The sequence below is a fragment of the Rhyacophila brunnea genome, unplaced genomic scaffold (assembly GCF_057557595.1).
Source record: "Rhyacophila brunnea isolate RB1 unplaced genomic scaffold, BYU_Rbru_1.0 scaffold_2, whole genome shotgun sequence".
Lineage (NCBI taxonomy): Eukaryota > Metazoa > Arthropoda > Insecta > Trichoptera > Rhyacophilidae > Rhyacophila > Rhyacophila brunnea.
The window spans coordinates 38,312,960-38,330,812 of record NW_028232859.1 but is presented as its reverse complement, the minus strand read 5'-3'; the positions used below and the strand labels follow the sequence as shown (position 1 = coordinate 38,330,812).

At 30.4% G+C, this 17,853-nt stretch overlaps 1 protein-coding gene across 1 annotated transcript in view; it reads right to left on the bottom strand.

The window, feature by feature from the left end:
- LOC147072286 (uncharacterized) overlaps positions 1–17,105 on the bottom strand; it is a 76,388-nt gene extending 59,283 nt beyond the window's left edge. Inside the window, exon 1 of the mRNA XM_085947781.1 lies at positions 16,909–17,105. Within this exon, the coding sequence (XP_085803907.1) occupies positions 16,909–16,984 (76 nt within the window). The 5' untranslated portion in view covers positions 16,985–17,105. The remainder of the gene's footprint in view (positions 1–16,908) is intronic.
- Positions 17,106–17,853: the final 748 nt, after the last annotated feature.

The following is a 17,853-nucleotide window of genomic DNA, read 5'->3' as shown; positions in this document are numbered from 1 at the left end:
TAACCGACGGCATTTTAATATTATTTAGTGGGAGGACTTTTTAATGACTTAGCAATGTCAGTGGCATGATAATACAAATTTTATTTGAATAAATAATCTGCTTTTGCGATCAAGCAGTGAATGAAAAAAAATCTAGATTTACAACGACACATTGAAAAATTAATACAGTGAGACACAATATCGTTAAATACAAAAAAAACTGTTGCTTCGGGTTGCAACTATGTGCATATTAAATTTGATCAAAATAAATAAAAATAGTTTCCATATTATGTAGTGTTGATAATATATTGCACATATTAAAATGAAGAAGAAGAATCTGTAAAAATACGTAGGTACCCATAACTAGGTACATATTATATATAGCTAGCTGAAGTACCCGGCTTTGCACAGGGTCGCTTCGTGGTTATATTTATCTTAGGTATTTAAAAAATAATAAGAGGTAATTATTTTTTTAATTTTAAAATATCTGTGTTATACAATATGGCAATATGAAAATATTTCTAATAGGAGAAAGGTCAAACAAAAGACCACTAAATTAAAATCGAATCCAAAATATGCAAACGTTATTAATGTTATTAATATGTAGTAAAAAAATCAAAATTGCATAGAACAAACAAACAATAAACGTTGTATTTTATATAATACTAATTTAGAAACCTTCGCAGGTGTGTGCATAACAACTGACAAAAGTTTCATCATAAAATAGAAGAAGAAGGAGATGGTTATTCTAATTCAGAAACCTTTGCGGGTTTTGGCACAATTATTGACGAAAGTTTTATTGCAATCGGATGAATGGAATAGAAACGCATACGAATAGAAGAATATAAAATAAAAGAAGAAGATGGTTGTACTAATTCAGAAACCTTTGCGGGTGTTACCACAATAACTGATGAAGGTTTCATCGCAATCGGATGAATAGTGTAGGAACCATTCGAATAAAAGAAGATATAATGAAGAAGAAGAAGAAGATGGTTGTACTAATTCAGAAACCTTCGCAGGTGTTGGCACAACCACTAACGAAAGTTTCATCGCAATCGGATGAATGGTATAGGGACCATAAAAATAAAAGACGATAGAATGATGAAGAAGAAGGCGATGGTTGTACTTATTCAGAAACCTTTGCGGGTGTTACCATAACAACTGACGAAGGTTTCATCGCAATCGGATGAATGGTACAGGAACCATACGAATAAAAGAAGATATAATGAAGAAGAAGTAGAAGAAGATGGTTTTTCTAATTTAGAAACCTTTGCGAATGTGCATACAACCACTTACCAAAATTTCATCGCAATCGGATGAATAGTGTAGGAACCATACGAATAAAAGAAGATATAGTGAAGAAGAAGATGGTTGTACTAATTCAGAAACCTTCGCAGGTGTTGGCAAAACCACTAATTTCATCGCGAAAGTTTCATCGCAATCGTATGAATGGTATAGGGACCATACAAATAAAAGAAGATAGAATGATGAAGAAGAAGGAGATGGTTGTACTTATTCAGAAACCTTTGTGGGTGTTACCACAACAACTGACGAATGTTTCATCGTAATCGGATGAATGATATAGGAACCATACGAATAAAAGAAGATATAATGAAGACAAAGAAGAAGATAGTTGTACTAATTCAGAAATCTTTGCAGGTGTTGGCACAACCACTAACGAAAGTTTCATCGCAATCGGATGAATGGTATAGGGACCATACAAATAAAACAAGATAGAATGATAAAGAAAAAGAAGAAGAAGATGATTGAACTTATTCAGAAACCTTTGCGGGTGTTACCACAACAACTGACGAAGGTTTCATCGCAATCGGATGAATGGTACAGGAACCATACGAATAAAAGAAGATATAATGAAGAAGAAGTAGAAGAAGATGGTTTTTCTAATTTAGAAACCTTTGCGGGTGTGCATACAACCACTTACCAAAATTTCATCGCAATCGGATGAATGGTATAGGAACGCATACGGAACAGACAGAAAGACAGACAGACAAACAGGCATACAGACAGACAGACATTCATTTTTATATATAAGATATAGCCTATACTCTTCACGGAAGTGCAAGCAATAAGTTTACAAAGTTTTATCGTAGTCGGATGAACGGTATGGCAGTGCATACAATACGAACAAACAAACAAACAAACAAACAAACAAACAAACAAACAAACAAACAAACAAATATTAATTTTTATATATTAGATTAGTAGTAGTTTTGATTAGTCAAAACCTATGCATAAACTAGAGTTTCATATTTTGAAAACTCAGCTGATTAGGCCACAGAGATTCTGTAAGGAAGTAGTAAGTTTATATTACTAAGGTATTATCTATGTAATATGTAAGTATGTAGGAATGTGACAGACATTCAATAAATATATAAAGGTTTTTTAATTTTGCTATTTTCAAATGTTTTGTTCATTGTTTCTATACACGTACATCCATTGATGCTTAGACCAGATATACTTTTTCAGTGTGACAGGCGAAAAAAATCCTGGTCTTATTCTAAAAAGTATTCGCATCGCTTAATTTGCTACTACTAAGCAGAAGATGCACTGTCTACCCCCACGGGACGCCACTGCGCAAAATGATTGATATATATTTTGATAATAATATGAAATATGTTTTTTAATTCAATACATTTGTATTTAGAAAGGTTTAATGGTAGTTACATAAATATGCAAAAGTTTATGGACAATGGATAAATATTATTTAACCAGATAACAAATCCGCGTATGTTAAAAAACATCGAAATGATCACAATTAGTGAATCCAATCCCGAGCCAAAATCTTGATCCCGGGATTGGCATTTTTTTCAATAAATAATATAAAATTTCTATATATACAAATAATGTTGATAAAATCGGTCAAAAATAAATTTAGTATAATTTATATTATTTAAGGCATTTATTGTTAATATTGTGTACGTTCAAATCTTGGAAATACACAGGTATAATAGAGTAAATAATATTGTAATATGTATAAATAATAATGTGAAAGTAAAACAGTTTTAGTTCTTTATGAAAAGATAATAAATATAAGTTCAATTAAAATAAAAAAAAATGACAAATGCATTAAAAAACATAGTGAAATCACTTTGTTAAAAGTGCGAAGCATTGTTTTTTCCAATCTTTCTCATTTTTATTAATTTAGGTGAAAAAATAAAATGAATTGGTAACACATGGGTAATAAATCAAACTTCATTCAAACTCAGTTTATTTCTAATGTATTTGTATGTTATTAAAAGTATTTTTTCTGTTATATTTTGGTTTTTTTTTTATTTTCCATAAAAATTGATAAAAAACTCAATCCCGAAAGATTCGGGATTATGTTTACCAATCCCGGGATTCATAGGAATCCCTAGTCACAATGTACCTACCGTGCTATATGGAAAGATTCATTTACTTATTGACTTTGTTTAAATCCAATCATAGAACATTTGGAATCTATGTATGGATGTTGAAACAGTGATCTACTACGCAATCCATAGAACTTACGATGTGAGAATTATTCTTCAACAATTAAATTACCACTTTAGTTAGAATGAAGGTTACCTCAAAATACCATTTATACAAGGTATGGCTATCAGTTATTCGTCCAATCCATTGAGTTCTGGTTCTAAATCGAAGATATTGAAAAAACAACACGTGAATTTGCCAGACACGTAATTCAAGCCATGATCGACGTATTTTCAGATGGACACTTTCCCATTAATCCACTGCTGCTGCTAAAATTTCCTAAAAAATATGCGTAATACTTTTTTATAATAGGTCATTAGAAAATTGCTGTCACCAGTAATTGAAGGGAAGTGATTGAATTCCCATCCCCATAACCTTCCGGTATGCTTAGTTAGGTATTTAAATATTGAAGATTGTAGCCAAGATGAGAAAAAATAGTGGTGTTTATTGGAATTAAGTTATAGTGCCTATGTTATAGTGCCTATGTCTATATTATTGGGTACATACTTCAATATCGATTTTTATGTTGTTGCAATGAATTTATTTATGCAAGCATTTTAAAATATATTTTTTTTAATTCGACATTATTAATATACAGGTTTTATTAGAATACTATAATTGTTTTCATATCGTATATCACTTGATTTTATTATCTCGTTACTATCATTGAGATTTGTATGAAAGTCGTCGCAATTGAAACTGTTGAATGTATATTCATTTGTATCGTATATTATAATAAAGTCTTGCACTAGTAACCGAAAAGCAGGATCAAGGGGGCGACAAAATATCCAATAAACCTATCGGTAGTATTATAAATTATTATACTATAGGTATATTACATAAAATGAATCTTATGTTGAAATACATAAAGTAACTAAGTGTATTGCATATCGCCAAAGAGCTACACCCACCAACGGGCGGCAAATCGAGGAATGAATGCAAAATATAAATTTAAAAAATACAGTGCATAAAACCTCCAATCAATGAGTAATGCATCACAGTTGTGTACAAAATACCGAAAATTCTCAAATTATCAATAGTGCCGTTAACGTTAGTACAGGCATAAAATGTTCTTGCAAATACATATATGTAGTGTAGATACTTCTGTAGTACGGCAAAGGACGTCAGTAAATAAATTAGTTAGAGTTATAAAGTTGTAATTTTTAAAAGATTTTTTCAATGCTAGTATAGTATGCCTGAACGCAATTTACTTGTATTGTATATACACTTTTTGTTATAATTCAAATAATGCAGCTTTAATAGAATAGTGTCATTTTGTTTACATAATACCTATTGATATATTTAACTTTTTATTGTATATAATATGATAATAACTACAGATGACACTGTTGTGAATTTATTTACTTCTATTTAGCAGTCACCGGTTAGACAACCAATTAAACTCTGTTGAACGGAGGAATAAATCACCACCTAGTGAATGCGTGAGTTAATTTCGTAAGTTGACAGTCCGTGGTGGCCCTTGCGTCAAGTTATCTGCTGACATAAATTATTATAGGACGTGATCGAGTCATCAGTATCACAATTACTGAACTGACAGCTCTTTGGATCAGGACCAGGGAACGATTATTGAACACATCTGGCCTTGGCCACCTGACAATACTAAAAACAACCGCACTTTTGCAACCGGCTTAATGAACCTACGAGTAAAATTGGATCAAAAATAAACCACCTAAGTAACTGATACAGTTTACTTTATCGGCGAATGGTCTTACTTTGTTTGGCCAGATATTTTCAAAGAACACTTTCAAATGTATTTTCTGATGTTTATTATTTTGTCTATGTGCGTAGATGGCACAATATGGTTTCTTTCAAACCCGATGACTTACAATTTTATATCAATAGTTCAAATTGAAGAAATTTATCATTATTACTGACAATGTGGTGAAATAAAATTCTTTGCAAGCCTTGAATGTACTTACTGAAATAAAATTCATTGCAAGTAAGCAAGCGACATTAAAGTATTTTTAAAACTTTTCATGCTGAAAATGAAAAAAACACGAGACTATACTAGTTTAGGATAAAATAGATAATGTAGGTAGGTTGTGTGTTTTACAGGCTATTTATTGGTTTTGAGTTGTTGAGATATTGAATTCAAATATATGCGATGTTGGTAATTCCGAATGTCAAAATGACAATATCTACAAAGGAATTATTGTAAACAAATTCGTTCGAACCGAAGGCGATTTAAAAAAGTATAAGTACTTACATAGTTATTTTTTTACAATTTAGAAACAGGGTGATTATAAACGTATCTATCACAACAATAAATGAATACGGAAAAAAATATATATGTCCGTCCAATACGTAGGCAGTAAAAACCTTTTTCATAGCTTCAAATTTCACAGCTTTCATACGAATTAATAAAGAACTACATTTTATATTTAGTTTATGAAAATATAAATAAATATTTATGTAGGTATCTAAAATTCTAAAAAAAATCGTCTAAAATAGTAACATTTTAATAAAAACACGCGATAGAGTAATTTTTACAGCTTCAGTTTTTCAATCCGTCGGTGCGGGTTCAAGTCCCACGCCGGGTAAAAAGTATATTATTTATTTATTAACGCTGTTTTATCCAAATCACGGTTAATATTACAACTATGACGTGATGGGCATAATATGTAATAACAGTGTACAGGTATAATCAAAGCACAGTGGTATCCAAAATAGGCCTTAAATGAGCACAGCGCTGACCTAAAACCCGTTGGATCAACGAACTCACCATGTTCAGTGGATGTAGGTAGGGCCGTCATATAAGAAAAGTTTCTATACTTTTGTTCACGGCCCAAGATGTAGATACATGGCAGCGAAGAACTAGGGAGCGAGACTAGCTAGGGAGGTCTACGTCCACCAGTAGACCGACTCCAGATGATGATTATGATGATAATAGCAATACAATATATCGACAGTTCAGCTCCCAAACAATGCTGTAATTTTGAAAAATATTCCCTAGCAATTTTTGGTATTTTTCTTTATATTTCCTTTACCTGGCGCATTGGCAATAATTAATTTAATGTCATATTAAAACCGTTACAATATCGCCAGCATGTAAAAATCGCGTGGTGTACTGAGTGTAATCGCATACTTCGCCATTAGGGAATCCAATCCCAAGCCAACATTCTGATCCCGGGATTTCGGGACTACAATTTGACAATCCCGGGATCCCGGGACTGGTCCCGGGATTGGCATTTTTTTCCATTGTTAATATAAAAACATTGATAAAATCGGTCAAAAATAAATCTAGTATAATTTATACTATTTAAGACATTTATTGTTAATATTGTATAGTTCAATCTTGGAAATACACAAGTTTAATGGAGTAAATAATATTGTAATATAAATATTAATGTGAATTTAATTTAATTGTGAGATTGCTGCTTCTGATAGTAAATACATAATGAATGGATTAGCGAGATTTAAAATAGTAAAGAAAATAATCATGGCGTACTTATGGCCTTTCCGCATCATAAATCTAATTAGTAAGCCAAATATGAAACTGCCGTAAAACGTATTATATCATGGTAGAATTACTTTGTTAAAAATGCGAAGCATTGTTTTTTTCCAATCTTTCTCATTTTTAATAATTCATGTGAAAAAATAAAATGAATCGGCAACCTACACATGGGTATAAATCAAACTTCATTCAAACTCAGTTTATTTCTAATGTAGTTATTTCTTATTAAAAGTATTTTTTCTGTTTTATTTTTGCTTTTATTTTATTTTCCATAAAAATTGATAAAAAAATCAATCCCGAAATCCCGGGATTATGTTTATCAATCCCGGGATTCATAGGTATCGAAAATAGCTCGGGATCCCGGGATTCGGGATCCCGGGATTGGAATCCCTATTCGCCATGACGTAGATAGATGTCAATTAATATATAGAAGGCGCACTATTTGTACTGGATTTCTAAATAAACGATTGTCGATTATATTGATTCTATGAAAATCATCTACCTTGAGATGAACGTGTAAATTTACTGTGCGGCTTAAGCTCGTTAGAATGGATAAATTTACCGACACTTTTCATATGCTTCTAATATTCAACAGTAGCAATACATTCTAATATATTTTTTTTAGGTTTTCCTATCAATCGACACCTACTTTATATTGATACATACAACGTTAATAGAATAACACCTATAATTACACACCCATATACGAGGAAAATTAATTCATTTAATCCATGGAAAGCTCGTACAATCGTTTACCAATAAGACAACCTAAATAAAACAATTTGATTGAAATGTCAACTTTCTATATCGCCGCTTTTCTTAGTGGTTGTAGTAGCAATGGAAATAAATACCTAGACGCTGCATATTTATTGGTTTGTCCACATGACTATTTTATTGCTGATTATACCTAAGTCGATTTGATATACGCACGTTAGTTGAATTCTAAATAATATGATGAGGCAGGTATACATATTTTTTTGTTAAGTGGTATGTTATTTTTGCTGTTACAGGCGTACGTAAGTTTTATATTAAGTATACGTTATTTGCCAACTACTACCAGCTTTGAAATGAAATATTAATAAACATAAATATTTACAGTTTTTCAATAAATTATATGTGAGGTTATTAGTCAAAATATCCTGTTGTACTTCTTCGAATAAAGAATAATATATTACCAAGTTATATTGTATAGGTATAAAATATACTTAATAATAACTAAAATTAAATATATTTTCTTGACAAAGAGGAAAAACTCCTTCAATGGGAAAACAGTATGTTTAGATCATTCTTCTAAGTAATCTAAGATTTTTCATTCTACGACAATCGCGGTAGGTATATTATTTACAAATGAGGATAATGTAACTGTAATTAATTATTATAATCACATATCTCATAATAATACCTAATTATTCTACATCTAACTCTAACTATATACCTACCAACGAATACAATATTACATTTTATTATTTAATTTCCTGCATTTTCCTGATAATTGCAATGATTATAGTATTTTTTTGTAAACTTTTAATTGCACAAATTAGATTACAAAAAACAACTAATTACTTACTTGTGACTTGTTTGTTTTAGAAGCAATAGGTTATTTTGACCGGAACTCTCTATTTTTTTATAATCATATCTACCATAGTATATTAATTTTAAAATGCAGTTTACAATGTTTTCATTTGATGTTTATTATGTCAATATAATATTATAATAAATACATTTCAGTTTTTATTAGGTTTTTAGACAGTAGGTAAGTGACTATATTCTAAAAATTGAAAGTAAATATCAATATAAAATAATATTACTGTTACAAAATCAAAACGACTCGATTAGCAGTTTCATTACAATGCATATATCTGCTAGCCACTATGCGATTATCAACATCACGTTCATGTGCACAAAATATAAAATATCGAATACGATAATCGCACACACAAGCAAAATCACTGCCATTGATAAAGATTGAAATTGAAATATCGTGCGATCATCGCATAACTAAAATCACTTCCATTTGAATGTGTCTAAATTAAATTGTCTTTTCATGTGCCTGTTTAAGATAAGTCTCGGAGAAATAGTACAAATTAGTAAGGAATGAATTACTATACAATTGTATTCTAAACATAGTATAGAGCGGCACTTTGCTAAAGTATTTTACTGTCGTCAACTTTACAGGTTATTTTGTAATAATTCATCTTGTCTTTAAATTATGTTATGTGTCAGACGAGTAGGGGTTCTCCGAGATTTTACATAATGCTCCAAAGGTTCCACCAATCAAAAATTAAGACGATACATCAGTGAAAAGGCAATTAATTTTCAACTATAGACGCGACGAAATTTTGGACTCGTTGGCATTCGGAGAGCGAACGTGGAGGTGTGAGTACGTCAATTTGTTTCGTGATGGCGACGGGGGTATTAATTCTTAAATCGTGTAAAAGATGACTAAAAACGTTACCCATTTACTTGAAAAAGAAAACATATCAATGAATATATTATTATTGTTACTAATAGAACAGAACAGAACATTAAAGGGACGCATGTTGGATTTATATGACAAATTATATTTCGTTCAGCATGTGTCATTTGCACCCGCGACGCGCAATCCGCGCATCGCCTAGCCACGATCTTCTTAGACCATGTCTCTACTGAGGTATAGCCGTTTAAAAGAATTATCGCATATTAGGAAAAACCTATACAGTTTTTGAAATTGAATTTATATATAAAGTATATATTTAGGTACATCCTGTACGTGAATTTGATTTCTTTACAATAATTACCATCTGTACGATAGTAATTATTATGATTCTGTCAATCGGACACCAATTAAACACATAATAACGGTGTTAAGGCAACCGACAATGTAGGTAGAAATACATGTCTATTTTACATACACATACTCACATGCGTGACAGATACATTTTGTATTCAATTAAAACCAATCTTTGAAATCTATAAAACCTTTTGTAACTCCATCTATAAACAATAACGTAGTAGGTACATACGTACCTATGCAATTAAAAGTTTCATTATTATTTTTATTGCTGCGTTTTCAAATGGTATTGATGTGTAGATCGGTATTAGTTTAGTTTTTACATTTTGTTTGAATTGAAAACTTTACATAGTAAACGTTTACATTTTTGTAAAATGTGGATAATATTTCAGAAAACTTGAAACCAAGGACTGTTTTCACCGTGGACTCCCAACATTGGCGTGTAATGAAATACAAAGCATTTTACGACATCGGTCAAATAGCAAATTTGCATTTGATGACATATAATAATAATATATAATATAATATAGCTGTTGTTATCTGGATTGAATTTTATGGTTTACTGTAACTGTTGTGTCTATGAAATAATTTGTATACAAATAAAAATCATGGATCGTATAAAAACTAATATAATATTATATTAGTACTATTACAAGATCATATGTCGATAACATGACTATCCACATGAAAAGTCATAGTGGAACCAGCAAAGCATCAATCCAAGCAACAGCCTCCGGTCCGGCCTGGCGTACAGCTGAAACTTATCCAGGGAAGACATACACGGTGCATGACTCCACGATGTGCTTCATGGTTAGAACATCACCACAATCGCAAAGTGGGCACTCATTCACGCTCCACTTATGCATCCGACACATCTGCACATCTGGAAAGCCCACACCTGATCGGTTCAGAACACTGCTATATTTGCGTGGAAAATTATCCTCTGGGTCCACAATTATTAGAAAAGAATTCTTCACGCCCGATACTTGTTAGTCATGCATTCTGCTACTCGCTCTCAGTCTGAAGCAGCTTCCAGCCTCAAGCGAAGATATTTCTTTGGTGGATACGTTATGCCAGCATAGAGTGGGAGTCTCGTATTGTTTGAAATTATCTTATAGGTATACCTACACTCAATGTGACCATGTTTCTATATAAGTTTGTATATTTGGCGAAAATATCCTTGACAGCGCAGTTTGAAAATTATTCATTCATTGTAATGGAAATAGATAGACGTGTGTACCTACGTCAATATTCTAAAGCAATAAAACTATTGTATTAAATCAGGTACAAGATGTAATTTAGTGGAAAAGATTTAATACGCGACGGTATGCTAGTATCGCAGTATAAAATAAGAATTCAATAATAGCAGAATAGTAATCAATTTCTATCATCAATAATAATATTTTTATAAAATACTTAGTCAATCAGCATCCACAATACATTACCTTAATTAATGACGGTTGCGAAAGTTTAGGAAGCTTTGCTACATACGTCAAATTCATACTGCGTTAAGTTTTTTGACAGTGAGCTTATCCTATCAATCGATCGGATGCCATTTTTTCTGGAATGTTACAGCTCTTTTTTAGACCCTGTCTAAATATTTGATGATGCTTTAATGTCATTCTACAAATAATATTAATGGCCTTCGGTGGATTAACCAATTTTTCGGTAACGCTAACGATGACAGATTCGTTTATCTAAAAAAAAGAAAATGCAGAATTGAACTGAAGATATTATATGATATAGGTATATTTACATAATAAAAAATAATTAAAAACCTTACCTAACAAAATGATTAAAATAGCTTTGGGCTACTACCGCCGCGTCATGAACTCTCATTAGGGCCTCGGACACACATCCTTCGAAAGTTTTAAATTCGTAGTACCTACTCAATATACCTACCTACTAATTATTGCGTCCCAGCGACTAAATAAAAAATGTGAAAAAACGTATCACCATAACGTATCTATAAGTACTACGTTACTAGACTGTGAAACATTGTAAAATGTTTTCATCAGTTAATTATGACTGTTAAAAGTATATAGGTAGGTAATGCATAATATTTCATCGTAAAATGCCTGATAAAAATCCTCATTAAGGGGGAGAGGCATGCCAGCAGAGAACCTAGCGGAAAAATACGAAGCTTGCAATGTGAGATTTTTTTTGATAATTTACATTTTCAACTGAATTAATTAAAAAATATGTATCTGAAAACATTAAAAACATTTTAATTCAAAGATAAACTACAATTGTAAAAAAAGTGTAATAAAATGTGAATTCGTTGTACGTCATATCTTAGTATTACATTATATATTATTATGGTTATATTTATTATTAAAATTTAGTTTATTAAGTTTTCAATTTTTGATCGTTTTTTAGATTTTTGACTAATTCATCGTTTTAATATTTATTTTAAAAAACATCGATTTTTATAAAAATACAAATGTGTATAGGTAACTTGAAATCCTTTTTATATCTTTGAATTTAAAAAAAAATATCTTTTTAATGTTTTCAGATACATATTATTTACTAATTATACAGTTGAAATTGTAAATTATCAAAAAAAAATCTCAAATCGCAAGCTTCGTATTTTTCCGTTAGGTTCTCTGCTGGCATGCCTCCCCCCCTTAATTACAGGGTGAGTTGGTCTTAACCTATAAACTACCGAACCAAGTATTCGTATTGCAAATAATTCATAATATCTGAAGAATAGCTGCACTGTGTTAGTGTTTTACCAACGATCACTGTGGAAACAAAAGCCATTGGTGTCTTCCAAGAACATCAAACGAACAACAATAATAATTACAAGATAAAAAGAACTTTTTATATACAACGTTTTTAAATTTTCCGTTGAATCATATAAACTTGACTTGACTAGCTTAAACGATCAAAAAAATTTGTACTTAACATGTCATATTGATTTCCATAGTAATGCACGTATATATTAATAATTTGGTTGCTAGGACCCCAGACCCCTATCAACCAATAATGGTGTCGAAATAACTTTTCATTCAAAACAGAATTAACTGAAAATGAATTCAATTCTACTTAAAGATGGCTAAAAGTATTAAAAAATGCATTGGCATCGTGTTCTGATATATTCTAAAAGTTTCAAATGTCTAGCTAGTCGGGAAGTTAGTTAAAAATTGATTGCAAGATTTGTACCGGACAAAGAACCACCGGACAAATAAGAATACGAGCTAAGAAAAACGTTGTAAAAATGGATCGGTCTACGGAAAATTGATTACCACATACAATTGACATCTCCAATCCCTTTATCAAAATCATATCTTACAAAAACAGCGATTCTTGTGGAACATAAATATTATTACGTCGCGAAACAATTTAAAAAAAACCTGGTCTAGGTTCTTTTTTGTCTAAAATTTTCCTAACCAACAAATTTTAATTTATATCGGTCAACAAATGTAATATTAATTATCGACACACTAATATAATATTATGTACTTAGTACAATATGACAAAGTATGAGATTGCGTTATCCCCGTACATTCACACTGACTGTCAGGGCAGGGCGTAGGAACATCATCTCAAGATTATAAATATTTAAAAAAATATATATATTTATCAGACGCGCTCCTGGTATAGAGGCCCAACATAATACCATAAAGCATTCGCTACTGACCACTGTTTATAGTTAAATGCTGTGAAAATAAATACATATACAGTCATTTATCACGATGTGTATAATAGATTTTTCCAACTAACTGTCAAACAAGTAATATTTTATTCTATCTTAAATACAACTCTGGTGGTCCAAACAGCGTATGCACTCGAAACGACTTGTCAACCGGTCACGCATACAATTAATTTTATTTATTAATCAAATCAAATTCAAGCCAATAAAATCGACAACGCCTTCCTTTATAATTCAAATTTATTTTATTGGAAACAAAATTTATGTTTAAACAACTAAGTTAATGAGTTTTACATAATATCTGACACAAAATAAAATATTTTTACATATTTTTATTTTAAATTTAGTTTTATTTAAAATTATATTTATCAGTTTGTGTACTTACATAATAAAATATTATATTGATCGTAGTGAGTACATGAGTACATGAGTAAATGTACGCGCAAATATATTCACATGTTTATTGGATAAAACCAGTATCTGTGAAATTGAAGAAAATTATAATCCTCATGATATTACAGAATAGCAATTGCCTACTTGATGTCAATACAAATAATGTTTTATAACGCGGATATGAGTGTCTCCTTTACATATTATATACTTATATATAAATAAACATATATATTTTTTTAAATAATTTTAATTTATAGCAAATTATGAGCTACCAGTAGATTATTTTTATCTATCCCAGAATAATGCAGCAACCATAAAGTTGACCAATAATGATTTATTTTACAAAAATGGAATTGCAATAATAATATATCGTATGCATTCAATTACTGTAGCCGCGGCACATTTTCAGTGAACATAAATAATACCGACCCCATAAAAGATCATACTTATCAATCGAGTTGTCATCATGTGTTCATTAATCGTTATAATTATGTGTTTCATGTGTATTGTCACTACTAATCTTATAATAATAAGTCCAAATGAATATGTTTAAAACCATTGTTTGGTCTGTATCACAATATTCGAAATATTATAATGATTTTAATTTAAATATCCTAGCAATTCCCCCCACGCTCCCGCGGCTCCCACGTATAATCATAATTATATTATGGCATAAGATAATTTATTTTTAAATACATTGTAGAAGTTTATACCCAAATAATAATATTAATAATTTCCTTATTAGAAGGTCATTCATTGTTAATAACTTCATTGTGACATGTATAATATTATAATATATAGGTACAGTATTAATATTTCTCAATTAATTATTATAGGTAGGTACATCGGTACATCACGATTTGTATATATGTGTATGTATAATAGGTACATCTTTAGTCTAGGCGAAATATCCTTGTTCTGAGTGGCTGAGTTGAATGTAACTTCCAATAAAAGGAAATATCTTCCTCCATTCAAGAACCACAAACTTAAATATATTTAAATACCTATCTAACCATTTTCTTTTTAAACCAATCAAAGAATTAAATTTAATATTGTCTTCAGCTTACTGTGTTTTAACAAATTAAGGTAGATGTTACGTATACATAATAACAACAAGCCGTTTTATAATGTAGGGTTTTTTATTTTTTTAATTTATCAGGTTGTTTAAATGTTTAAGGGGGGACATGCTCAGCGTAGGTCAAAATGGAGCTTTTATTCTATTTTAAAAGCATGATCCTGGACATTCCTTAAACGTTGTCGATAATCTATTTATATAATTTTGAAGCCTTATTATCCTTTATGTTTATTTTAAACATTTTATGACTGCATTAAGTATTTTTATTACATAAAATAGTATTCTTTTACACTTCTCGCTCTAATGTTTTAGAATATAGTCATATTTCAGTACATAAATGTGCAATGGTGTTAAGATTTTTTACATTTATTAATTTTTAAACGCATTTATAAAACCTTCAGTATAATTTATATCGACATTATTATAGTGAAATATTTACAATAAAAAAATATATTGGTAATCTCTGTGATCCCAAATTTGACAATAATTAGGCATTTAATTGTTCAAAAAATGGGCAAGATTAACACATTTGAAGATAATTATAAATATACTAATTATAAGCTATATCTTTGACCATTCAAGTGTGATAAACATCCTACGAATAATGATTGCTTTATAATAATTATTGACCTAAGAATAAGGTAGTGTTTTTTTTAAATACACCATTTCTTTTGGCATTCCCCAGTGGTTAAGCTACAACATACGGCCGTAGTCATACATCATGACAAACTAAAACTGAAGTAGGGAATAAGATCATGTTAACGCGCGTGTTTGAACATGTACCGTTAAAAAAAAGATTTTTTTTCGGTTAGGTTAGGCTAGGTTAGGTTATCAAATTTGGGATCACAGAGATTATCAATATAATTTTTTATCGTAAATATTTCACTTTAATAATGTCGACATAAATTATACTGATGGTTTTATAAATGCGCTTAAAAATTAATAAATCTAAAAAATCTTAACAACACTGCACATTTATGTACTGAAATATGACTGTATTCTAAAACACTAGAGCGAGAGTTTTAAAAGAATACTATTTTATGTAATAAAAATAGTTTATGCAGTCATCAAATGTTTAAAATAAATATGAAGGATAATAAGGCTTCAAAATTATATAAATAGATTATCTACAACGTTTAAGGAATGTCCAGGATCATGCTTTGAAAATAGAATAAAAGCTCCATTTTGACCCACGCTGAGCACGTCCGATCCTAAGAAGATCATGTGGCCCCCACAGAGTAGAGGTTGTGTTAACAGATTTTTGTTTTTATGAGAAATTGATATCAACCACTTGCCCAACCTATTAGGACCATACTCTGGGTGCAAATACATATTGAAAAACACAATAATTGTGAATTTTCCAGCTCCGGGATACGAACCCGGGACACACAACATTTTAACCCGGCGCAATAGCCGCACGACCATCGTTGGCCATTGGTATTATTTATTTGGTGTCTATTATTTTAGCGTAAGTACTTATATTATCAGATTTATTATCAATCTTTTATTATGTATAGTTAGTCAAAAACCTTATTCTTTTTGATACGATGTAAATATTTACCTGCAGGCGCATACATTTTTTTTGTATAGGTACCTGAGCGAAGACACGTCAAATTTATAAACAAGAATTTTCCATGAATTTTATAATTTAACTGTTAAAATAAATATTACAAATTCCACATTTATATTACATTAATTTGTTAGTAGTAGGTATCACTTATATTGTATAGCTATAGATTGAATAGGTATATTTTAATAGTATGTCATTTAATATTGTATAATTCATATAAAATAATAGTATATAAATGCATAAAATTATAACATACATATAAACCAATAAAACTCCCTTACTCCCTAAACCAATAAATAAAAAGCAAGAGTTTCCTAATAAAAATGTTCGGTTGTTATCCTACTCGTAGATTGTTTCGACAACGTTTCAAATAGGTACCTATAAGCAATACCGAAACATACCAACATTACAAATTATTATTACGACGATGAGTAAACTTATATAGTTTTAATATATCAACAGAGTTTAATATATCAATAGTTAAAGATAGTATAATAATTATTATGAAAAAGACACTCACCTAACACAAATAATAACATTACAAAAAATGACATTTTTGAAAAACATCGCGTCGCGACGGTTTTATTCGACTGCATCTTTTTCTAACCCCTTTCAACACTTTTCATTCAACACTTCGCTCAAACGAGTTTCTTTTCTAAAAGCTAGCACAACGCTTTCACATACGCGTCAACTATCGTAGCACGCTAGAGCACGACTGAAACAAATTGAAAACCGGTGATCTCTGCAAAGTTTTTCTCATTGCGGCGAATGTTTCCCGCCATAATAATTTGATCAAAAAATCGTATCACGTATCACCATAGCGAAAATACCATTATTTATGTATTTTATAATAATACTATGACAGCCAGGTAAAAATACAGACGGTTTTATTATCTATATCCGGCTAAGATAGTTACTTCACTTCTAATAATAACACTGTTTTGCCACATCAAGAATTATGATAATGAATGAAACTTGGAAAAAAACTAAGTACCTACATTTTCATCAATGTGGATTGTAGTTACTATTGTATTTCAAGACATTATATCAAAGGTACAATTTAAGTGTGACTTGTCTTTTATTCAACATATTTTGAGGAAATAATATAATTTTCTTTACGACAAAATATTATAATAGTAATTTTATTGTTCATCAAAGTAACATCAGCATATAGGCCATAGGGTATTATCTAGAGATATCGGAAGAAAATGATGTGAGACTAAAGATGTTCAAGAAAACATTGTTGTATACTCAAGGCTAGGGATTCCAATCCCGGGATCCCGAGCTATTTTCGATACCTATGAATCCCGGGATTGGTAAACATTATCCCGAAGATTTCGGGATTGATTTTTTTATCAATTTTTATGGAAAATAAAATACAAATGAAAATATAACAGAAAAAATACTTTTAATAACAAATAACTAAATTAGAAATAAACTGATTTTGAATGAAGTTTGATTTATA